The 25,285-nt window shown below is 43.2% G+C and overlaps 1 protein-coding gene across 1 annotated transcript in view; it reads right to left on the reverse strand.

Moving 5' to 3' along the window:
* LOC148775812 (ATP-binding cassette sub-family C member 4-like) overlaps positions 1-25,285 on the reverse strand; it is a 154,648-nt gene that overhangs the window by 123,491 nt on the left and 5,872 nt on the right. The window contains 6 exon segments of the mRNA XM_088842651.1: positions 12,717-12,818; positions 15,166-15,415; positions 16,366-16,491; positions 17,654-17,817; positions 19,113-19,202; positions 22,109-22,333. Of these exon segments, the coding sequence (XP_088698777.1) occupies positions 12,717-12,818; positions 15,166-15,415; positions 16,366-16,491; positions 17,654-17,817; positions 19,113-19,202; positions 22,109-22,333 (957 nt within the window).

Genomic DNA, 25,285 nt, shown 5'->3' on the forward strand with positions numbered 1-25,285 from the left:
CATGGAATTCTCCAGGTCCGAATACTGGAGTGGATAGCCTTTCCCTTCTCTAGGGGATCTTTCCAACCCAGGGATTGAACCCAGGTCTCCTTCATTGCAGGAGGATACTTTACCAACTGAGCCACAACGGAAGCCCAAGAATACTGGACAGGTAGCCTATTCCTTCTCCAGGGGATTTTCCCAACCTAGGAATCAAATTGGGGTCTCCTGTATTGCAAATGGATTCTTTACCAACTGAGCTATAAGGGAAGCCCTAAATAACTTGAAATCTCCACTAATCTCTCCATTTTCATTTGATAGAATGAACCTCAGTAATGCTCAGCAAGCAAAGAGCCACTTTATATTAAGAAGTCACTCTTGGTAAATTAACTCTTATAAGTAACCTTCAAATCTCTAAAGAGAGCTTTAATTCAACACCAACAACAAAAAAATTGGTAATAAAGAAATTAATTATGACACTATGGGTCAAAGTGATAAAGCCTCAATTTTATACATGATACATGCATTACATGTCCTGGCTAAATAGGGCAATAAAGTACTTCTACTGTAAGAAAAATATAAAACATGAAGGTATATGTGACAACACGTAATCCAACTCAAGGGTAAAGGACAAAGTACTCCTCATGCTGGTCACAGGTCACGTTCCTGAGAGACTTAGGCTGTCTGTGTGTCTTTACATATCCTGAGTGTTAAAAAAAAACTAGTAACTGCTATGTCAAAAAAAAAAAAAAAAAGGTTACACATGATTGAGTAAAATGCCCAAAAGACTAAAAGCACAGAGTCTGGATTAAACGTCTGAATAATCTTCAAATTGAAATTTTTTTCTAGAAAAAACTGAACTGATTAAACAACATTCACATACTAAAAAAAGGACAATGATTTTTCATCACCAAAAAAACTGGTTTCAGATTTTAGGAATGAAAAGTCTATCAAAAGAAGCTACATTTTCACATACAAGAAACATTTTTTAAGCCTTTTAAGCTTCTCCACTTTCCCCCTCAGTCACTCTCTCCCGTCAGGAAGCTTCCATAAGCCTCTATCCTTCTTCATCAGAGGGAAGACAGACTGAAAACCACAGCCACAGAAAACTAATCAATCTGATCACATGGACCACAGCCTTGTCTAACTCAGTGAAACCATGAGCCATGCCGTGTAGGGCCACCCAAGACAGACGGGTCACGGTGGAGAGTTCTGACAAAACGTGGTCCCCTGGAGAAGGGAATGGCAAGCCACAGTATTCTTGCCTTGAGAGCCCCATGAACAGTATGGAAAGGCAAAAAGATAGGACACTGAAAGATGAACTCCCCAGGTCGTGCCCAATGTGCTACTGGAGATCAGTGGAGAAATAACTCCAGAAAGAATGAAGGGGTGGAACCAAAGCAAAAACAACACCCAGCTGTGGATGTGACCAGTGATAGAACGAAGGTCCGATGCTGTAAAGAGCAATATTGCATAGGAAACTGGAATGTCAGGTCCACGAATGAAGGCAAATTGGAAGTGGTCAAAGAGGAGATGGCAAGAGTGAATGCAGACATTCTAGGAATCAGTGCACTAAAATGGACTGGAATGGGTGAATTTAACTCATGACCATTATATCTACTACTGTGGGCAGGAATCCCTTAGAAGAAATGGAGTCGCCATCACAGTCAACAAAAGAGTCCAAAATGCAGTACATGGATGCAATCTCAAAAACGACAGAATGATCTCTGCTCCTTTCCAAGGCAAACCATTCAATATCACGGTAATCCAAGTCTATGCCCTGACCAGTAATGCTGAAGAAGTTGAAGTTGAATGGCTCTATGAAGACCTACAAGACCTTCTAGAAAGTAAAGTGAAGTCACTCAGTTGTGTCCGACTCTTTGCGATTCCATGGACTGTAGCCTACCAGGCTCCTCCATCCATGAGATTTTCCAGGCAAGAATACTGGAGTGGGTTTCCATTTCCTTCTCCAGGATATCTTCCCGACCCAGGGATTGAACCCATGTCTTCCACACTGTATGCAGATGTTTTGCCATCTGAGCCACCAGAACTAACACCCAAAAAAAGATGTCCTTTTCATTATACGGGACTGGAATGCAAAAGTAGGAAGTCAAGAAACACCTGGAGTAATAGGCAAATTTGGCCTTGGAATACAGAAAGAAGTAGGGCAAAGGACAATAGAGTTTTGCCAAGAGAACTCACTGCTCATAGTAAACACCTTCTACCAACAACACAAGAGAAGACTCTACATATGGACGTCACCAGATGGTTAACACTGAAATCAGATTGATTATATTCTTTGCAGTCAAAGATGGAGAAGCTCTATACAGTCAGCAAAAAGACGGGGAGCTGACTGTGGCTCAGATCATGAACTCGTTACTGCCAAATTCAGACTTAAATTGAAGAAAGTAGGGAAAACCAGTAAACCATTCAGGTATGACCTAAATCAAATCCCTTATGATTATACATGGAAGTGAAAAACAGATCCAAGGGACTAGCTCTGATAGATAGAGTGCCTGATGAACTATGGACGGAGGTTCGTGACATTGTACAGGAGACAGGGACCAAGACCATCCCCAAGAAAAGAAATGCAAAAAAGCAAAATGGCTGTCTGAGGAGGCCTTACAAATAGCTGAGAAAAAAAGAGAAGTGAAAAGCAAAGGAGAAAAGGAAAGATACATCCATTTTAATGTGGAGTTCCAAAGAATAGCAAGGAGAGATAAGAAAGCCTTCTTCAGTGATCAGTGCAAAGAAATAGAGGAAAACATTAGAAGGGAAAGACTAGAGATCTCTTCAAGAAAATTAGAGATCTCAAGGGAACATTTCATGCAAAGATGGGCACAATAAAGGACAGAAATGGTATAGACCTAACAGAAGCAGAAGACATTAAGAAAAGGTGGCAAGAATACACAGAAGAACTACACAAAAGAGATCTTCATGACCCAGATAACCACAATGGTGTGATCACCCACCTAGAGCCAGACATCCTGGAATGTAAAGTCAAGTGGGCCTTAAGAAGCATCACTACAAACAAAGCTAGTGGAGGTGATGGAATTCCAGTTGACCTATTCCAAATCCTAAAAGATGATGCTGTGAAAGTGCTGCACTCAATATGCCAGCTAATTTGGAAAACTCAGCAGTGGCCACAGGACTGGAAAAGGTCAGTTTTCATTCCAATCCCAAAGAAAGGCAATGCCAAAGAATGCTCAAACTACTGCACAATTGCACTCATCTCACACACTAGTAAAGTCATGCTCAAAATTCTCCAAGCCAGGCTTCAGCAGTATGTGAACCGTGAACTTTCAGATGTTCAAGCTGGTTTTAGAGGCAGAGGAACAAGAGATCAAATTCCCAACATCCACTGGATTATCAAAAAAACCAAAGAGTTCCATAAAAACATCTATTTCTGCTTTATTGACTATGCCAAAGCCTTTGACTGTGTGGATCACAACAAAGTGTGGAAAATTCTTTAAGCGATGGGAATACCAGACCACCTGACCTACCTCTTAAGAAATCTGTATACAGGTCAGGAAGCAACTGGACATGGAACAACAGACTGGTTCCAAATAGGAAAAGGAGTATGTCAAGGCTGTATATTGTCACCCAGGTTATTTAACTTATATTCAGAGTACATTGTGAGAAACGCTGGGTTGGATGAAGCACAAGCTGGAATCAAGATTGCCGGGAGAAATATCAATAACCTCAGATATGCAGATGACACCACCCTTATGGCAGAAAGTGAAGAAGAACTAAAGAGCCTCTTGATGAAAGTGAAAGACGAGAGTGAAAAAGTTGGCTTAAAGCTCAACATTCAGAAAACTAACGTCAAGGAATCTGGTCCCATCACTTCATGGCAAATAGATGGGGAAACAGTGGAAACAGTGGCTGACTTTACTTTATTGGGCTCCAAAATCATTGCACATGGTGACTGCAGCCATGGAATTAAAAGACACTTGCTCCTTGGAAGAAAAGCTATGATTAACCTAGACAGCATATTAAAAAGCAGAGATGTTACTGTGCCAACAAAGGTACGTCTAGTCAAGGTTATGGTTTTTCCAGTAGTCATGTATAGATATGAGAGTTTGACTATAAAGAAAGCTGAGTGCTGAAGAATTGATGGTTTTGAACTGTGGTGTCGGAGAAGACTCTTGAGAGTCCCTTGGACTGCAAGGAGATCCAACCAGTCCATCCCAAAGGAGATCAGTCCTGAATATTCATTGGAAGTACTGATGTTGAAGCTGAAACTCCAATACTTTGGCCACCTCATGCAAAAAAGTGACTCATTTGAAAAGACCCTGATGCTGGGAAAGATTGAAGGTGGGAAGAGAAGGGGACATCAGAGGATGAGATGGTTGGATGGCATCACAGACTCAATGGACATGAGTTTAAGTAAGCTCCAGGAGTTGGTGATAGACAGGGAGGCCAGGCGTGCTGCAGTCCATGGGGTCGCAAAGAGTCGGACATGACTGACTGAACTGAACTGAACTCCTTTCTTCCTGCCTGACACTTGGGATTCATATTTTACTACTTTTCATTCAGTTATGACAGCAAAATAGTGAATCACCTACAAACATCAATTTCCTATCGCAGCCCCTCAGTCTGCCAAGGACAGAGTTCCCTCCATGTCCAGGCTTCAGGATCACACACTGCTCTGGGGTGACCAGAAGGGGGCAGCACTCGACAGCTCATGGCTGCTGGGTCCCTCCCCCACTGGTTATCCAGGCTCAGGGAACACTGACTCAACAAAGATCACCTAAGCCACTACTCCGTGCAGACACGGTTCAAAACCCTGCCCCGTGAGATCTGGGGGCTCCCACAAGACCGTCTGTTTGCTTTTTTTTATTATTATTATTTTGGCTGCTGTTCTGGGTCTTTGTTGGGGTGAGGTGTTTTAGTTGCTCCAAAGCATGTGAGAACTTAGTTCCTCAAGGAGGGATGGAACCAGAGTCCCCTGTATTGGAAGGTGGATTCTTAACTACTGGACCACCAGAGAAGGCCCTGGATCATTTATTTTAAACCTTAAAGATCAAGGCCAAGTCCCATCATTTCATGAATGAGACCTGGGTCCCTGAGACCTGCCCCCACCTGCCCACCTGGCTGTCTAGGGGAGCAGGTTACAGACCTCACGTCTGTCTCCTGCCTCCCAGCCCAGCAGGGGTTTCATTCAGACTCAGCTTCTCTTCAAAACCCCAATGTCTTCCCCTTCCCCTCCGAGGGCTCTCTCACCCATGACCTAACCTGACAGCCCTAATTACTAATGACCCCAGCAAGGGGCACAGTCCCTCCATAGGCAAGGCCAGGACAACAGAACAGGGTATTCTGGACGACAGTGCAATTTACACAGAAGTCTGTGACCATGTTATTAAGCTCTTGAAAGAACAAGACAGTTAATTTTAAAATGCTGCATAGTTTGGTACAAAAGCAATTCAGTGGACACCTGCACACACTGCGGGGGAGGATGCAGGGGACAGAAGGACAGACGCAGCGATGGGCACCCCAGGTCCACCCACTCCACTTGAACACCTGCACGGAGAATGCGATGTCCAGGCTCTCCCACCCGCTGCTCTGGGCCGCGGGCTGCCTGGCCATGCTATGTGTGATGACCGCGGCTCAGGGCACCACCCCGGCCCTGACATGACTACAGCCCGGCTTTACTGAGCACCACGAGAGCCCCAGTGCCACCAATCCTCAGGGGCACCACTCCAGCACCAGAAATCTGGGAAACCATAACAGCTGCGTTTCCTGTTTTGATGCTAAGGCTGCTAATGCTGAATAATTTCTGGACTGAATGAAAGATATAACTACTGTTCACATACATCAAAGTTAGTGACTGCCAGGTGGTGAACACAGAATTCTTTCTGTGCCCGCTGTCACACCATCGCCAAACAACCTGAGAGCTAACACCATAACTCTGCCTTCCCCTCCGCCCCTCTCCCCGCAGCTGCCACATCAGGTGTAACTAAAACCATTAACTCTGAGCTCACAACCTGCGCCAAAGTCTGCCGCTGATGCAGCCAGGTTCTTTGGAGGAATTGTCCTTTCTTGGGTGTGCAGGCTGTCATTTTCTTTCTCTATAGATTCTGAAAATCTAAAACACTAAATTACCACACTCTGTGGGCTTCCCTGGTGACTCAGATGGTAAAGAATCTGCCTGCAATGTGCAAGACCCAGGTTTGATCCCTAGGTAGGGAAGATCCTCTGGAGAAGGGAATGGCAACCAATTCCAGTATTCTTGCCTGGAGAATTCCATGGACAGAAGAGCCTGGAGGGCTATAGTCCATGGGATCACAAAGAATTGGACCCGACTGAGCAACTAACACTAACCCCACCCTCTGAAAATAGACCTGCTAAATTAACAAGGGCTGGAGTGTAACTCACTGAAACCAGAATATCATCTTTCAATATGTCCCACATGGAAGATGCTATTCTGGGATCTTTCTCAAGGGATGCATATAGGAGCATCACTCTTGAAGAAAAATAAAAAAGAAGAAGAAAAAAAAATATTTTTCTCAAGGGGAGTATTCACAGTACTCTGCATGAATATTTGTGGTTTCTTCTTTTACCTTAAATGGCTGCTGCTTTGGGATTAGATTCTCTCTTCTTTACATGCCAAATGTAACTCTGTAAGTGATGGAAAACACTGTCCTGTTCAGACAACCTCATGATCCTTTGGCAGGTGCAGTGAAAGTCACTTAGCAGTCCCTAGACAAGAATACTAGACTGGGTCACCATTCCCTTTTCCAGGGGATTTTCCCAACCTAGGAACCAAACCTGGGTCTCCTGCACCGCAGGCAGATTCTTTAACATGGAGCCACCACGGAAGCCCAATATTGTAAAGCAATCAGCCTCCAATTAAAATTTTTTTCAAAAAGTAGTCATTTTAAAGCCTAAAAGATGCATTATTTTTATTCAAACTCAGGATGTACTTTAGTGACCAGAGTTGAGAAGAAGGTGCTAAGTTAGCATCAATCACGTGGATTTTTGGCTATCGTTTAAAAATTAGAATAAATTTTAAAAATTAGTATCCTTAGAGTAAAATTTTGTGCTTGATAATAATTATATTTTTCTACATGGCAAAAAGATGCCACATTCCAGATTTAAAGAAACGAATGCATCAGTTCAGTTCAGTTCAGTTCAGTCGCTCAGTCGTGTCCGACTCTCCGCGACACCATGAATCACAGCACGCCAGGCCTCCCTGTCCATCACCAACTCCCGGAGTACACTCAAACTCATGTCCACAGAGTCGGTGATGCCATCCAGCCATCTCATTCTCCGTCGTCCCCTTCTCCTCCCGCCCCCAACCTTTCCCAGCATCAGAGTCTTTTCCAGTGAGTCAACTCGTCGCATGAGGTGGCCAAAGTATTGGAGTTTCAGCTTTAGCATCAGTCCCTCCAATGAACATCCAGGATTGATCTCCTTCAGAATGGACTGGTTGGATCTCCTTGCAGTATAAGGGACTCTCAAGAGTCTTCTCCAACACCACAGTTCAAAAGCATCGATTCTTCGGCGATCAGCCTTCTTCACAGTCCAACTCTCACATCCATACATGACCACGGGAAAAACCATTGCCTTGACTAGACGGACCGTGGTTGGCAAAGTAATGTCTCTGCTTTTTAATATACTATCAAGGTTGGTCATAACTTTCCTTCCAAGGAGCAAGCGTCTTTTAATTTCATGGCTGCAATCAGCATCTGCAGTGATTTTGGACCCCAAAAAAACAAAGTCTGACACTGTTTCCACTGTTTTTCCATCTATTTCCCATGAAGTGATGGGACCAGATGCCATGATCTTTGTTTTCTGAATGTTGAGCTTCAAACCAACCTTTTCACTCTCCTCTTTCACTTTCATCAAGAGGCTTTTGAGTTCCTCTTCACTTTCTGCCATAAGGGTAGTGTCATCTGCATATCTGAGGTTATTGATATTTCTCCCAGCAATCTTGATTCCAGCTTGTGCTTCTTCCAGCCCAGCGTTCCTCATGATGTACTCTGCATATAAGTTAAATAAGCAAGGTGACAATATACAACCTTGACGTACACCTTTTCCTATTTGGAACCAGTCTGTTGTTCCATGTACAGTTCTGACTGTTGCTTCCTGACCTGCATACAGGTTTCTCAAGAGGCAGGTCAGGTGGTCTGGGATTCCCATCTCTTTCAGCATGTTCCACAGTTTATTGTGATCCACACAGTCAAAGGCTTTGGCATAGTCAATGAAGCAGAAATAGATGTTTTTCTGAAACTCTCTTGCTTTCTCCATGATCCAGCGGATGTTGGCAATTTGATCTCTGGTGCCTCTGCCTTTTCTAAAACCTGCTTGAACATCTGGGAGTTCACGGTTTACATATTGTTGAAGCCTGGCTTGGAGAATTTTGAGCATGACTTTGCTAGCATGTGAGATGAGGGCAATTGTCCGGTAGTTTGAGCATTCTTTGGCATTGCCTTTCTTTGGGATTGGAATGAAGACTGACCTCTTCCAGTCCTGTGGCCACTGCTGAGTTTTCCAAATCTGCTGGCATATTGAGTGCAGCACTTTCACAGCATCATCTTTCAAGACTTGTAATAGCTCAACTGGAATTCCATCACCTCCACTAGCTTTGTTAGTAGTGATGCTTTCTAAGGCCCACCTGACTTCACATTCCAAGATGTCTGGCTCTAGGTCAGTGATCACGTTATCGTGACTATCTTGGTCGGGAAGATCTTTTTTGTACAGTTCATATAGGACACAAAAATAGTAAATAAAGTATAACAGATTATTGTTCATACTTATAAAGCACTTTGTATCATTTAGAAATTAAAGAACAATGCCTTAAAGTCTAGACTTAACCTAAAATGCTGGTGATTTGCTATTTCACATTAAAGAAGGGAAAAGTTGGTCTGAGGACGTAACTGTTGATGTGGGCAATAAGAAAATCTGCTCTAAGACACTTCAGTTAGTATTTAACTGAAAACTTACCTACTTTATTTCAAGCCTGAGTAACTTAAAAAATTTATATAAAGCCAAAAGCCTTCATCTATTGAACCACCCTAAATTTTTCTTATGACTGCTAAAAAGTATAAAGTTGATTTAATTATATTTTCCAACTGTTGTACCTTGAGATTTCCACCGAGCTTTCTTAAAATGTAACTTTTATGAGTCAAGAAAGAAGTTGTTTTAGAATAATAACTAACTCTTTAATGAGACAATCATTTTAAGTTTTGACACAGACAATGTGAGCAGTGTAATTTCAGAAAAAAATTTTAGTTGATCAGATTACTGTCGATTTGTAATGATGATGGCCCTGCGTAAACAGAGCATACTTTTTATTTCCTCTCACCCATCTTTTTCTGCTTCGTTTCAGCCCCTGTAGCATGGTAAGCATGCATACTTCCCTCCCTTTCGTTTCCTGATGAATCTCTAGTTTTTCAGGTTTAGGGGGATCCTTCTTCCCTGCCTTCGACACACAGGATTAGTTCAGGGGCTTAAGTCAGTTTACAATGAGCTTTTGCTCATTAAGGTTCCAGGTCATTAAGGCTTTTTTGTTTTAGTTTCTTACCCTACAATGGCTGAATTTAGCACTTGGTTTTCAATATTATATAGTAAGAAATGACAAATTGCTCTTTACCATTTCTTAAGCCAAAATTCCTTACATTTAGATAATCAAAGGTTCATAAAATGAAGATTTACTATTTCTTCATTGCTTGCTGGTACAGCTATAGTTTGTTTTTCTTGCAAGTTTATACATAGTGGTGCTGGAGAAGACTCTTGAGAGTCCCTTGGACTGCAAGGAGATCCAAACAGTCCTTTCTAAAGGAGATCGATCCTGGGTGTTCATTGGAAGGACTGATGCTGGAGCTGAAACTCCAATACTTTGGCCACCTCATGCGAAGAGTTGACTCACTGGAAAGAATCTGATGCTGGGAGGGATTGGGGGCGGGAGGAGAAGGGGACGACAGAGAATGAGATGGCTGGATGGCATCACCGACTCGATGGACGTGAGTTTGAGTGAACTCCAGGAGTTGGTGATGCACAGGGAGGCCTGGCGTGCTGTGATTCATGGGGTCGCAAAGAGTCAAGACACGACTGAGCGACTGAACTGAACTGAATATTTTCAAGTGTCTTAATTGTTTAATATCTTTGGCTTCAAAGGTTTCTGGGAAAAGATGTGCTTACCTCACATTTTTGTGTCTCCCTCAGTGGGAACAGTCTAGGTACCTCACAAAAAATATTATTATGGTGCCATGGCTGTTAGTTGTTAGTGAGTGCTATTAGAGAACACATTCAGTTGAAAATATTTAGAATTTCCATTCCCTGAAAGTGGTAAGAATTAGCTGCAATAGCATAATTATCATTTACCTAGATAGGAATACCTTTGCTTTGCTAAGTCACTTCAGTCATGTCCGACTCTGCAACCCTATGGACTGTAGCCCGCCTGGCTCTGCTACCCGTGGGATTCTCCAGGCAACAATACTGGAGGGGGTTGCCATTTCCTTCTCCAAGGAAACCTTGCCACACAATGATGTTAACGTTGTATCTATTTTTGTGAAAAGGTAGCTGATGAAGCCTTTCATCTCTATAATTTTGAATTCTGCTCTAACAGAATCATAATATGCCATTAGTTAGGTTTTGCTGCTGCTGCTGCTGCTAAGTCACTTCAGTCGTGTCCGACTCTGTGTGACCCCATAGACGGAAGCCCACCAGGCTCCCCCGTCCCTGGGATTCTCCAGGCAAGAACACTGGAGTGGGTTGCCATTTCCTTACAAGAGCCTTAAAACAGAACTCACAGCCTTTCCCCTCTTCCTTCAGCAGTTTAGTAACTTGAATTAGTAATAATGTGGGTTTTTTTTTTTAAACTCTAGAAGCTATATTAAAAAACTTTTCAGATTTTTCATCTGATTTATTCACATGGACTATAGTACAACTAAAATCCCTTATTCTACCTTACAGGCATTTGCTGCACAGGCAGACTGCTGCATACAGGTATTTTATTTCAGTTAATTAATAACTGCAGAACATATATTGAATTGATTTAAAATAAATCTACATGTTTGCTGGGAACAAAAGAAATCTGCTAATAAGTTCATACAAAGTATGTGTTAGCATTCACATGAAATGGTCTTTCTAATGGAATTTTAGTGGTGCTTTCTATAAATGCTTCAAGAGCATTATGACGAGAAATACCAACCAGAAGGTAAATCTACCGTATTAAGGTAGAAGTATTAAATCCACCGTATTAAGCAGAAGCTCTCAGGTTAGATCAGACACCTTGTGTGAGTTTCCATGGACAGAAGGTGCAGGGATGTGGTTTCATGTATCTGGGAACAAACCACTGGTTGTCAGTAGGGACGGCAGCTGCTGAGTCAGAAGCAGGTGAACACGATGCAGGGGGCACACAGAGTCACAGGCACGAAAGACAGGGTGAGTCTACAGTCAGGACACGTGCTCTGTGGTCCCCACTCTGACAGCCCAGGCTCCTGGGCTCTGCTCTGGTGGTTGGAGAGCCTCCTGAGGGTGGCGCCGCCTCCCTGAGTCCCTCCAGCCCTGAGGGTGGGAGCAGTTTCCTGCCTTTGATAACCCCTGGGTCGTCTCACGCACCACCATTTTGCCCTTCCTGCTTTTTCCTCCCTCGTTTATCATCTGCGTAACTAATTCCCTGCGTGGAACTCCCTCTCCCGTGGTGGGGTTCTGTTTTCCTGACTAATCCACACTGATACAGGAGGATGAGCACAGAGGGCCACAGAACCGGGGAGCAGGGGGCGCATTTCAGCTGGTAAAGGGGCTGCACTGGGTGTGTGATACTGACAACTTCTTGAGACCAGACCCTGTTGTTTTTTCTGTTTGACTGAACCTAACAAATAAACCGGGTGTTGGAAATCATCAGCTCTCCTAGTCAGCTTCCACACAGCATAATCCTTTAACTAGGAATCACTGGTGCTCACTAGGATCACCTGCCGTCTCCTCCTACCCTGGCTGCCACCAAAGTATCCAGAAGCTTAGGATGGGGCAGCCCCCACTCTACACCACAGCAAAGATCCAGATCATGGCCTCACTCTGTGTATGATAAACTGGTCTGAAAATCAAGGCAAAAAATATACGCTGATTCCCCAAAGCCTCTTTAAAAACTAGTTGTGTAGTTTTCAGATAACCCATATCACATTGCAGCATTTTGTCTGTCCAATTCTGTAAATGCTAACATTACAAATGTATGGACTTTAAGTTCAAAATGTGCTAATACTTTGAAAGCTCCCTTGAAAATGAGAGAGACAGCAACATGTCAAACATCTTAGGTTGATTTTATAATTAATCCCCATTAGATACAAACATTAGTCCCTATTTTGAAAAATTTTGCAACATACTTATAGTAAATGAGCAAGTCACGTTTTACACCATGGGTAAAATCTAAAAATTCTCCAATAAATCTTAGTCACAGTTGTCTGTTAGCAGTCATGATCTTGGAATGGAAGGTCTGTTGCTGCTGCTGCTGCTGCTGCTAAGTCACTTCAGTCGTGTCCGACTCTGTGTGACCCCATAAACGGAAGCCCACCAGGCTCCTCCGTCTCTGGGATTCTCCAGGCAAGAACACTGGAGTGGGTTCCATTTCCTTCTCCAATGTGAAAGTGAAAAGTGAAAGTGAAGTCGCTCAGTCGTGTCCGACCCTTAGCAACCCCACGGACTGCAGCCTACCAGGCTCCTCCATCCATGGGATTTTCTAGGCAAGAGGACTGGAGTGGCTTGCCATTGCCTTCTCCGGGAAGGTCTGTTACCTCATCCCAAAAAGCAGTGAAATCTTGCATGTCCACCATCACTTCACCATCTGATGGCGCCTGAGTGTTGACCTGTGGTATCTCATCAAGTAATAAAAAATTCTACAGAAGAGAGAAAACAAACAGATTGTTAAACTGCAGGAAGAAAGCACAAACAAAAACAATCGCTTTCCTGGGATTTGCAAACTTTGAACAGTCTAAATACTGTTTTGCTAACTGTACTTAAAGTATTAGTTCACATCAGAACATATTATGCAATACATGAGACCCCAGTTCGATTCCTGGGTCAGGAAGATCCGCTGGAGAAGGGTTAGTCTACCCACTCCAGTATTCTTGGGCTTCCCTTGTGGCTCAGCTGGTAAAGAATCCACCTGCAATGCAAGAGACCTGGGTTGGGAAGATGCCCTGGAGAAGGGAAAGGCTACTCATTCCAGTATTCTGGCCTGGAGAATTCCACGGACTGTATAGTCCATAGGGCTGCAAAGAGTTGGACGCAACTGACCAACTTTCAGTTTCACTCAGAACATATTAAACAATGTATGGACTAATATATTACATAATTACTATTATTACAGGTCATGGTATATATCAACATAATCATGTAATATAGTGTATTTGTTGTTGCTCAGTCACTAAGTCGTGTCTGACTCTTTGCAATCCCATGGACTGCAGCACTCCCGGATCCCCTGTCCATCATTATCTCCTGGAGTTTGCTCAGACTCATGTCCGTTGAGTCAGTGATGCCATCCAACCATCTCATCCTCTCTCGTCCCCTTCTCCTCTTGCCCTCAATCTTTCCCAGCATCAGGGTCTTTTCCAATGAGTAGCCCTTCGCATCAGGTGGCCAAAGTATTGGAGCTTCAGCTTCAGCATCAGACCTTCCAATGAACACCCAGGACTGATCTTCTTTAGGATGGACTGCTTGGATCTCCTTGCAGTCCAAGAGACTCTCAAGAGTCTTCTCCAACACCACAGTTCAAAAGCATCAATTCTTCAGTGCTCAGCCTTCTTTATTGTCCAACACTCACATCCATACATGACTAGTGGAAAAATCATAGCTTTGACTATAGGGAACGTTGTTGGCAAAGTAATGCCTCTGCTTTTTAATACATTGTCAAGGATTGTCATAGCTTTTCTCCAAAGGAGCAAGGATCTTTGAATTTCATGGCTGCAATCAGCACCTGCAGTGGTTTTTGAGCCTAAGAAAATAAAGTCTGTTTCTGTTTCCAATGTTTCCCCATCTATTGCCATGAAGTAATGGGATGAGATGCCAAGATTGTAGTTTACTAAATGCTGAGTTTTAAGTCAGCTTTTTCACTCTCTTCTTTCACCTTCATCAAGAGGCTCTTTAGTTCCTCTTCACTTTCTGCCATAAGGGTGGTGACATCTGCATGTCTGAGGTTATTGATATCTCTCCCAGCAATCTTGATTCCAGCTTGAGCTTCATCAAGCCCAGCATTTCTTATGATGTATTCTGAATATAAGTTTAAAAAGCAAGGTTACAATATACAGCCTTCATGTACTCTTTTCCCAATTTGGAACCAGTCCATTATTCCATGACCAGGTCTAACTGTTGCCTCTTGACTTGCATACAAGTTTAACAGGAGACAGGTAAGGTGGTTTGATATTCCCATCTCTTTCATGATTTTCCACAGTTTACTGTGATCCACACAGTCAAAGGCTTCAGAGTAGTCAATGAAGCAGTAGCAGATGTTTTTTTGGAATTCTCTTGTTTTTCTATGATCCAATGGATGCTGGAAATTTGATCTCTGGTTCCTCTGCCTTTTCTAAATCCAGCTTTATATCTGGAACTTCTTGGTTTACATAATGGTGGGAATTATAAATGTGAACAGAAGAGGGCAGCCAGAGAGAGAGACAGTTAAGCAGTAAGTAAAGAGGGGCCAGGGATGAAAAGGCAGATGCAAAGGGCGGCTCAGACATCAACAAGCAAAACATCTGTGGAGGAAAGAGCTCATTTTTGAACACAGAGAATTAAGTGAATCTGAGGCCACTCTTCCTGTCCAAGCACCAGGGAGCTCTCAGCAAGTTCCTCTCCTCCCTTCGCAGAGAGGAATCCTGTACCCCAGGGCGGTGCAGTCACCGCCTGGTCATTGGATTTAGCACAGGAGATGCACTCTGCTTGCTTCTCCTGCTTTAGACATTTTAATGACTCTGCAGTCATCACTACACTAGAGCCCTGTGCTACTGGCCCTTATATATACTACCGTCCCTTATATATACTGCTGCCCCTACACGTAAACCAGTCTTACGGTATCTGTAATGCGATCTACCTAAGAAGAGAAGTGAGCACCTACAATATTCTGGGAAGACTGCCAGCTTTGGCACTGAGAGAGTTAAATATCTCCTAACTGAAACACAGTGACACCAAACAAAAGGGCATTTTACAAAAAATCCACCTACAACTGACAACAATTATTTGTCCCCAAACCTTGATTCTTCGGATGCTGACGACGGCCTCTGACACCTTCTCAGTGGCCATGGGGAAGTAGAGGGTGCTTGAGAACCGCAAAGCCTCGAACAGCGTCACCACCACAAACACCTGGCTGGCTGTGATCAGGTTGTCAAGGAGCTCATTGGTGATGAAGGTGACAAAAATCATGATTTTGCTGACAGCGAAAAATGATGCCAAATTCATGCCCCTAAGGTAGGAACTTTTCAGAATCTTGGAAATTTCCTTCCTGAAAAAGAGAGTAGGAAAGAGGTTTTAAAAGAAGCTTCAACATCCAAGGCATGAATTCAAGTCCTCATATGGAGACACTAACAGTGCACGCCTGGGGCTCCATCCTGACACCAGAACCACACACTTCATCACCACTTCACTCTTCCAACTAAAGAGAGACTTCATGTCACCCTTTTAAACACTGTGGGTCAGTCAGACTGGGTTTGAACATTCATTCAACAAGCATTTGTAAACACAAGTCCTGGGTGGGGCTCCCCACTGATGACAGAAAGACACAGTCCGTCCCCTCCAGGAGCTCATGAACTTGTTAGGGAAGAGAATAAGACACCCCAAAATTGTGAGGCACCAAGACATCAGACAGAGGCGGGCACCACGGCCCCTCTGGAAGCACATGTCCTGGATGTTGTAAATAGCGCCGCAGTGAGCATTGAGGTACATGTGTCTTTTGAATTCTGGCTTTCTCAGGGCTTATGCCCAGTAGTGGGATGGCTGGGTCATATGTAGACTTATTCCTAGTTTTCTAAGGAATCTCCAGCCTGTTTTCCACAATAGCTGTGCCAGTTTGGACTCCTGCCACAGTGTAGGAGGGTACTGTTTGTAGACTTTTTGTTGATGGCCATGCCTACCAGTGTGAGGTGATACTTCATTGTAGTCTTGATTTCTATTTCTCTAATAAAGAGTGATGTTGAGCATTTTTTCATGTGTTTATTGGCTATCAGTATGTCTTCAGAAGCACATATAATTTTTCCTTTAAGAAGATCGTAAATGGAACAGCAGGTTAAAATAACATCTCCCCTCTTCCACTTAACCCTCCTGCCACATGTGGGGTGTGGAGCTCATAGTATTTAAGTTCATCTTCATTTGGAAACTTGGTAAGGCTTCTAATTTCAGGCAGTAAAAACAGGGGGGAAAGTACAAAAATATGGTGTGATATGTACAAAAACGTACCTTCTCAATCTGGTAATAAGGTCTATAAATGACTGTTCCCAAGCATTCATTTTTACTGTTCTTATGCCAGTTATAACGTCACTCATGGTCCTGATCCTTTGGTCTGTGAGAGCTGCGGTCTTACTCCTGAGGGAACAGATGTGAGAGATGAGCCTTAGTGACCACAGCCGTAGCAGCAGCAGCAGGGGGCACAGGGAGGGACCAGGGATCAATGATTCCCTGCAGCTCTTCTGTGCTGACATCACAGGCAGGTCCTTCTCAAAGTGCAAATGGAGAAAAAGACTTCTAGAAGTCAACCATTCAGCCTAATTCAAGGAGTAACTTGGAGAACTTGCAGAACTGGCTGAGGAAGACCCGAAGGAAGTCAGATATAAACTCTCTGCCCAAGGAGGTCGCAGTTGGGCAGGGAAGGCAAAAAGACACTGAATCTAACAGGAAGACAGTGTCTGTGCTGTGATAAAATAGGAGAGAAGTTCTGGGGAGCAGAAAAGATGGGACTGTTAATTATACCAGGAAAGCAGAACAGGAAGAAATGCAGGGACCTGGTAGCACTGGAACAGGCCCTCGAAGGATAAGGAACATCTCTTCACAGCAGACAGGAAAGGAAATTGCAAATAGACAAAAATATCACATGTAAAGTCATCAAAAAACAAAAAGAAAAATTTCAAGGGGAATAAAAAAACTTCAAAGAGCACAATAGCTCCATCACCTGACAACCTGGACAATGACCCACCTCCAACCCTCTGGGACCTGCTTCAGGTCTATCTCATCGCCATTAGGTCCTTCATCACCAGTCACTGTTCTATCACATATTCTGCTGGGACTGTGGGGCTTTATAAAGACATAGTTAACTAAGATTGACCCTGTCCTTGAGGCACTTATAAATTAATGGAAACACTGAATTAAAAACAAGACATGAAAATAGGTACCTGAAAATTGCTCTAAAATAAGAATAACAAAAGTACATGCAGCTAAATTTGAGCCTATAGGATTATTAGTATTTAATAAAGTTTACATAACATCAGTGTAGGTACATTCTGCTCAAGGACACTCCACTTATTCAGGTATGGTGGTGGGAGGAGTCAGTGAGTGCCATATCCTTTCCCTCTTCAAAATCAGCCTTCAGCTTAAGGATGGAGCCTCCGCCTGCAAAGCCTGAAGGGTCTACAACGCACTCAAAGAAGAGACCAGAGAAGGCATTGGTTTTGTTTTTGAACAGAAGCATCGAGCAGATGGTGCACGTTACTAAGCACCTATCACCTATTTTTTAAACCAGTGTTTCTCTTACCGGAGTGATGAAAACAACATCCCGAAGCAGCTTTGCAAAAGCAGAAGAATAATGAGAACCGCCATCCCAGCAAGACACGATATTCCTATTTCCATCCAGAGCAGGGCGGTCACTGCAGCAGCCTGCAGTGGCCCCACCCACAGATAGTGCAAGAACATCATTCCCTTAAAAGAGAAAAGACAAGCCTTCTTAGGACTGCATACAATAAAACCAGTAAGGACACAGTGTAGAAATAATCTGCTCTGAAGGAACAGACAGGAATCTAAAAAGAAATGATCTCAGTGAGTTTTACACCTGCTGAAGCAGAAATCCAAGCATCCATCCCAGATGACACTGTTCTGGGGCAGCACAGGGCCAGCCTCAGGGACGTGCCAGGGAGAGCCCGACCAGCACCACTGATGGAAGATGTTGATTTTGTCCACAACACAGATGAGCTTAGGGCTTCCCCAAACTCTCTCTGTCCCAAAATTCAGTCTCCATCTCCCCAGAAGAGCCTATATTACGATACCTATCACACTTTCCGATAACTGCTTGTGCATTTACCTTTCAGACAGCTTGTGGCCTTTCCAGGGCAGAAATTAAGGCTTATTCATCCTTCAAATTAAGTAGAGGCCTTATGTCATGTTTGATGAATGAATAATTGAAGGAGAAGTGAAAATGTTAGTCGCTTAGTCATGTCTGACTCTTTGCGACCCCATGGATTATAGCCCACCAGGCTCCTCTGTCCATGGAATGATCCTGGCATGATAACTGGAGCAGGGTGCCATTTCCTTCTCCAGGGAATGTTCCTGACCCAGGGATGAAACTCGGGCCTCTTGCATTGCAGGTGGACTCTTTACCATCTGAGCTACCAAGGAAGCCCCCAAACTTAAAGGCCAGGATCATCCAGGAAAGAGAACTGTTCTATGCAGATCTGGCCAACAGCTGCAACACCGTGGGGTAACGTGATCTATTCATAAGGTAAGTGTGAAATGGGTATGATGCGCAGCAGAGAGGAGGTTGTGTCTGACTGGGGACCACCCACTTGGCATATTCCTCGCAGGCTCCCTATGCAGCAGCACTGAACAGGGCGCAGAGAAAGAACAATCCCTGCCCACCAGGCCTTTATCAGCCAGAGGGGGAGGAAGACAGTCCTGCAACACCAACACCACATGCCCAGAAGGACCACTCCAGGAGGACCCCTAGGGACACTAACCAAGCTGTCCAAGAACACTACTGCCTGCCCATTACTGAAGTATATTGCAGACAATGTCAGGAAAACAAACTTCTCATCTAGATGACAAAACATATTATCACATCTAAGCTGCACATAGAGGAAATGAGTGTTGGATAGAGAACATTTGTCTTGTGTCCTCAACAGAACCCTGGCTGATACCAAACCCTGGCACTCGGCATCCCAATAAGCTAAACCCAGTGAGAAGGATGGGAAATGGAAGAGGATCCCTCAGGGGCAGCTCACCTGATCAAACCTGTTCACATCGTTGGACAGCAGGTTGACTATCTGGCCTGTGGTGGTCTTCCCCATGGCCGAGCTACTCAGGCGAAGGGCCTGAAATGAGAGAAAGATACAGAGACTCGGATTCCTACAGTGAAACCAAGTCAGTCTGAGAACACAGCAAAATGGAGTGCATTTTCATGGGGTCTCGTGTGGTGTCAGGACGAGCAGGATGATGTCTGAAAGCAGGACTCTGGGGATCCATGTTCATCCTTAGATGATTCAATGTGGCGGCAGCCCTGCCTACGAGGACAGCACAGGGAGGAGCAGGAGGTCGAAGCAAAACCCTCCACCCTGTTTCTCAATGAACTTGGACCTGTCCGAAGGATAAATGAATGTTGGTTTAGACTTACGAGCCAACTAAGTAATTTTCAGCTAAAACCTAAACAGCATATTAAAAAGTAGAGACATCATTATGCCAACAAAGGTCCATATAGTCAAAGCTATGTTCTTTCCAGTAGTCACGTGCTGATGTGAGAGCTGGACTGTAAAGAAGGCTGAGCACCGAAGAACTGATGCTTTCGAAATGTGGTTCTAGAGAAGACTCCCGAGAGTCCCCTGGACAGCTAGGAGATTCAACCACTCAATCCTAAAGAAAATCAACCCTGAATACTCACTGTAAGGACTGATACTGAAACTGAAGCTCCAATAGTTTGGCTGCCTGATGCCAAGAGCCAGCTCACTGGAGAAGATCCTGATGCTGGGAAAGATTAAGGGCAGCAGGAGGAGGGGGCAACAGAGGATGAGAGAGTTGGATGGCATCCTGGACTCAATGGACATGAGTGCGCAAACTCCAGGAGATAATGAAGGACAGGGAAAGCTGGTGTGCTGCAGTCCATGGGGTCACAGAGTTAGACAGGAATTAGAGACTGAACAAGAAGAGGAAAGTGGAGAGGCCACCTTAAGGAAAGAGATGAGGGGACGTGGACTATAAATCTGGCCAGTCATTGATACCAGGTGTGACACCATCTAAACACTTTGGGCTTAGTTTCCTCATTCTAAAACTAACCAGTACAATATTCAAAACACTAATCCTGTGAGGAGCCTGTGTTCTTAATGCCAGTCTGCTGACTTTACAAAAAAATAAAAACAGACTGTGCTGTACAATCACTTTTTGATTTGATAAAAAGCTCTGAAAAATTCCCTAGAGAACTGAGAAACCTGAACAGACCACCTTGAACTGTTTCAACAGACAATCAACTAGAGCCACAGATCCAAACGAAATATCACGGTTCATAAAAACTTGCTATTTAGTCTTCAAGTTAAACAGAAAAATAAATGTTCAGGAGAAAATGTAAAATGATGTAGCCACAAGGGAAGACAGAAGGATTTCCTCAAAAAAACAAACATGAAATTAGTATACAGCATAGAAATTTCATTTCCCAGAATGTACTCAAAATAACTTAGAGCATGAATTTGACTGGTTATTCTTAAAGAGATGGGAATAGCAGACCACTTGACCTGCCTCCTCAGAAATCTTCACACTGTTTATAGCACCATTATGTACAATACTCAAAAGGTAGAAACAACTCAAATGTCCACTAACATAAATAGATACACACTCAGTCAATCAGTACTCAAACTCAAGTCCATCGAGTTGGTGATGCCATCCAACCATCGCATCCTCTGGCGTCCCCTTCTCCTCCTACTTTCAATCTTGCCCAGCACCAGGGTCTTTTCCAATGAGTCAGTTCTTCACATCTGGTATCCAAAGTATTGGAGTTTCAGCTTCAGCATCAGTCCTTCCAATGAATATTCAGGACTGATTTCCTTTAGGATGGACTGGTTGGATCTTCTTGCAGTCCAAGGGACTCTCAAGAGTCTTCTCTGACACCACAGTTCAAAAGCATCAATTCTTTGGTGCTCAGCTTTCTTTAGAGTCCAACTCTCATCCAAACATGACTACTGGAAAAACCATATCTTTGACTAGACAGATCTTTGTTGACAAAGTAATGTCTCTGCTTTTTAATATGCTGTCTAGGTTGATCATAGCTTTTCTTCCAAGGAGCAAGCATCATTTAATTTCATGGCTGCAGTCACCATCTGCCGTGATGTTGGAGCCCAGAAAATAAAGTCTTTCACTCTTTCCATTGTTTCTCCATCCATTTCCTATGAAGTGATGGGATCGGATGCCATGATCGTAATTTTCTGAATGTCGTGTATTAAACCAACTTTTTCACTTTCCTCTTTCACTTTTATCAAGAGGCTCTTTAGTTCTTCTTTGCTTTCTGACATAAGGGTGGTATCATCTGCATATCTGAAGTTATTGATATTTCTCCCAGCAATCTTGATTCTAGCCTGTGCTTCATTCAGCCCAGATTTCTCATGATTTGCTCTGAATATAAGTTAAATAAGCAGGGTGACAATATACAGCCTTGATGTACTCCTTTCCTGATTTGGAACCAGTCTGTTGTTCCATGTCTGGTTCTAACTATTGCTTCAAACTATTGCATATAGATTTCTAAGGCAGCAGGTCAAGTGGTCTGCTATTCCCATCTCTTTAAGAATTTTCCACGGTTTGTGGTAATCCACACTGTCAAAAGCTTTGGCATAGTCAATAAAGCAGAAGTAGATGTACTTCTGGAACTCTCTTGCTTTTTCGATGATCCAACAGATGTTGGCAATTTGATCTCAGGTTCCTCTGCCTTTTCTAAATTCACCCTGAACATTTGGAAGTTCACAGTTTACATACTCTTGAAGATTGGCTGTAGAATTTTGAGCAGTACTTTGCTAGCGTGTGTTCAGTACAGTTCAGTCACTCAGTCATGTCCCTCTTATTGCGACTCCATGGACTGCAGCACGCCAGGCCTCCCTGTCCATCACCAACTCCCAGAGTTTACTCAAATTCATGTCCATTGAGTTGGTGATGCCATCCAAAAATCTCAGCCTCTGTCGTCCCCTTCTCCACCCTTCTTTGCTGCACAGGGGAGGTACACACCGTGGTACAGAGCGACACTCACCTTGCGGTAGATCATATGGCACACAGCTACTCTCAGCCTCATCCCCACGCGCTGAATGTGGCAGAAGTAAAAGTGGTGCAGAACGGCCCACAGGAGCACGCAGGCGCTCAGCCCCGCCGCGTAGCCGTAGGCTTCGTGCAAAGCGGCAGAATTGGCAGGATTATAGTTTTCAACATAACTAACCATTTTCCCCAAAAATATGGGTTGAACTACTTTGGTGCCTTCCTGAAAGAAAAAAGCCTAATTAATTAGAAATACAAGTGATGTCAGTTTTTCTTAATACAAGCTTTACTTTTATTATTAGCATGTTGAAAAACCATCTTGAGGAAAAGCTGCATTCATGGCTAATCTAAAAGAAAAATACACAGATCCACTATCTCAAAGAAGACAAGCAGACAACAATGTTAGTTTTAACATAAGCCAAAATCTTACAATCAAAGACAATAAAGCCTTAGTATTGGGTTGGCCAAATGTTCTTTTGGTTTTTAAGTAAAAATAAAAGGCACATTTTTCATTTTCACCAAGAACTTTGTTGAACACCTTTTCAAATTTTGTTCCATTACCTTCTTCCATTTTTCAGGCAATTTCCTAATTCCATCTTCCCAAAACTTTGTATCTTTTTGAGGAAAACTTTGTATCTATTTCAGGTGCCTTTTATTGTCTTCCAGAAAATTAAAATTTTCTTCCAGTGAGAAGATTTTTTAAAAAAACAAAATAAATGGAACTCTGAAAGTGCAATGTCTGGTAAATATGGAAGGTGAGTTAGATCCTCCAGGTCAGGCTGTGACAGTTTCTGCCTGGTCATCAAAGAAACATGCGGTCTTACATTATCCTGATAGAAGATAATGCATTTTCTGTTGACTAATTTCAGACACTTTTCAGCAAGTGCTGCTTTCAGTTGATCTGATTGGGAGAAGTACTCATTGGAATTAACTGTTTGGTTTTCCGGAAAAAGCTCATAATGGAGGACTCCCTTTCAGTCCCACAATATACATAACATCAACTTCTCTAGATGAAGACTGGACTTTGGTGTGGTTGGCGGTGGTTCATTTCACTTACCCCATGATCTCTTCCATTTCACATCGGTGTACAGTATCGACTTTTCATCGCCCATCACAATTTGTTTTTAAAAAGGAGCATTTTATTAATAGTTACATTTCAGTAGAGAACTGAGAGTGGAAATATGGTCAAGAAGGGTCCCCCCCACCACTTAACTTAGGTGGAAACCAAACATTAAAGTGATTAACACAAACAAAATGGTAAAATGACTTTCGATGGGGTTTTTTTGGATATTTTGAGTATGTTGGCTATCTCCTACATGATATGACATTGATTGTCAATGTCTGGCTTTGATCTCTATCAACTTCTACTATCAACTGGTCTACTGAACTATGGAACATCATCCACCAAGAAACCTTCAGCACAAAACTTTTCTTTTTTTTTTTCGGCTGTGTTGAGTCTTCATTGCAGTGCGCTGGCTTCTCTAGTTGGGAATTGCCAGTTCAGTTGCCCTGAGGCATGTAATATCTTACTTCCATGACCAGAGATCAAACTCGTGACCCCTGCATTGAAAGGCAGACTCTTAGGACCACCAGGGAAGTTCCCAGATAGGTTTTCTTTTGAGAGCTCTCTACTATCTGTACAAAGTTGATGCACCCACACACAAGAGGAAAGCTGACCCCATCTCTCAAACGGATGAGGTACTGAAGCCCTACACACATATGTTCACAGGTTGTAACACCTGCCTTACCTTCCACAAGGTCGCAGGAGATCTCATCTACTCCAGAGAAGAGAATTATGAGTAGTGGAAGAATTATGATTAGTGGAAGAATTATGAGTAAGATGACCAGTTTTCAAGAACACAAAGTCTCATTGCTACGTTTCCAGAAAGCTCCATCATTCACCCCTAGAGGTGCTAAAAGCTTAAGAGGAGCCCCTCACATCATAGATCATAAAACACACTGTTTATAGAGTTTACTGAGATGGAAGTCTGGAGGCTTACACAGAGAAGAAATAATGTCAAACTACACAAGGCAGTCCCAGCCCAGATATGATCAAGGGAAGCCCAGCGCTGCAGGCTATGAACCTGGGGCTATCCACCAGAAGGCCCAGTGGTAACACCTGCCATCCCAAAGTGTCCTAAAACTGTGATTCTCTTTGGGAATCTCTGCTGTCTGTTACTCAGCTCTCTATTTGGTCCTAATATCATTGTAATTACAGGAAAAGTAAGAGTAATGTCACCTACTTAAAGAACACTGTGAATGCAACAAATCCAGCAAAAAAAAAAATACTGCAAAATAAAGGCAGGTCATTACTGCCTAAATGTCTCAATTTTTCCGCTGAGAGACAGAATTTAATATGCCCATTGAGCAAACAGCCTCACTAAGGAGTAATGCCAGTCCAGGGTCTATAGCTCTACTCTCCTGTCTGTTCCTGATCCTAACCCTCAAGTAATGAGGTAAAAAACAACTGAGAAAGCATTCACTATCAAACTTGAAGCTGGGGGCTCTCCTGACAGCTCAGTTGGTAAAGAAGCCACCTGCAATGAAGAGACCCCTGTTTGATTCCTGGTTCGGGAAGATCTGCCGGAGAAGGGATAGGCTACCCTCTCCAGTATTCTGGTCTGGAGAATTCCATGGACTGTATAGTCTAAGGGGGTCGCAAAGAGTCAGACACAATTGAGTGACTTTCCCCAACTTGAAACTGACCAAATTACAACTTTCTGGATAAGCAGGGAGAAGATCAAAAATTGTTCCCCAAACCCTTCAACTTTGATGTCAGTCTAAGTTTGATCTGTGAATACTCTTTCCACAGACCAATTGAGAATAGAGTTCTTACTCTGTCACAGGAACTCTTCACAACTGTGAAACCATGAAAGATTTTTAAAAGAGTCCAATACAATAAGACACCGTTCGTTCAAGTTTCCACAGGAATCTCACAGTATGAGAGAGACAGACAGACATTTCTTGGTGGGTCCTTGGTATTCAACCTTCTGAAAGGACTTGACTTTTAGGCCCCATTTCCTGCTTCTTAGGGGAACTTCTCAGAGGGTTAAGTGCTACAATTTCCCTAGTCAGTATAGTTTCTCTGTTTCATTTCTACATGTACTTAAAAGGTTTCTTACCCAACTCCACCATCTCCACTTCATGAGAAAAATTAAGAAAACACAAAAAAGAA

The sequence above is a fragment of the Moschus berezovskii genome, chromosome 13 (assembly GCF_049115385.1).
Source record: "Moschus berezovskii isolate FMDL1 chromosome 13, NW_MosBer_1.0, whole genome shotgun sequence".
Lineage (NCBI taxonomy): Eukaryota > Metazoa > Chordata > Mammalia > Artiodactyla > Moschidae > Moschus > Moschus berezovskii.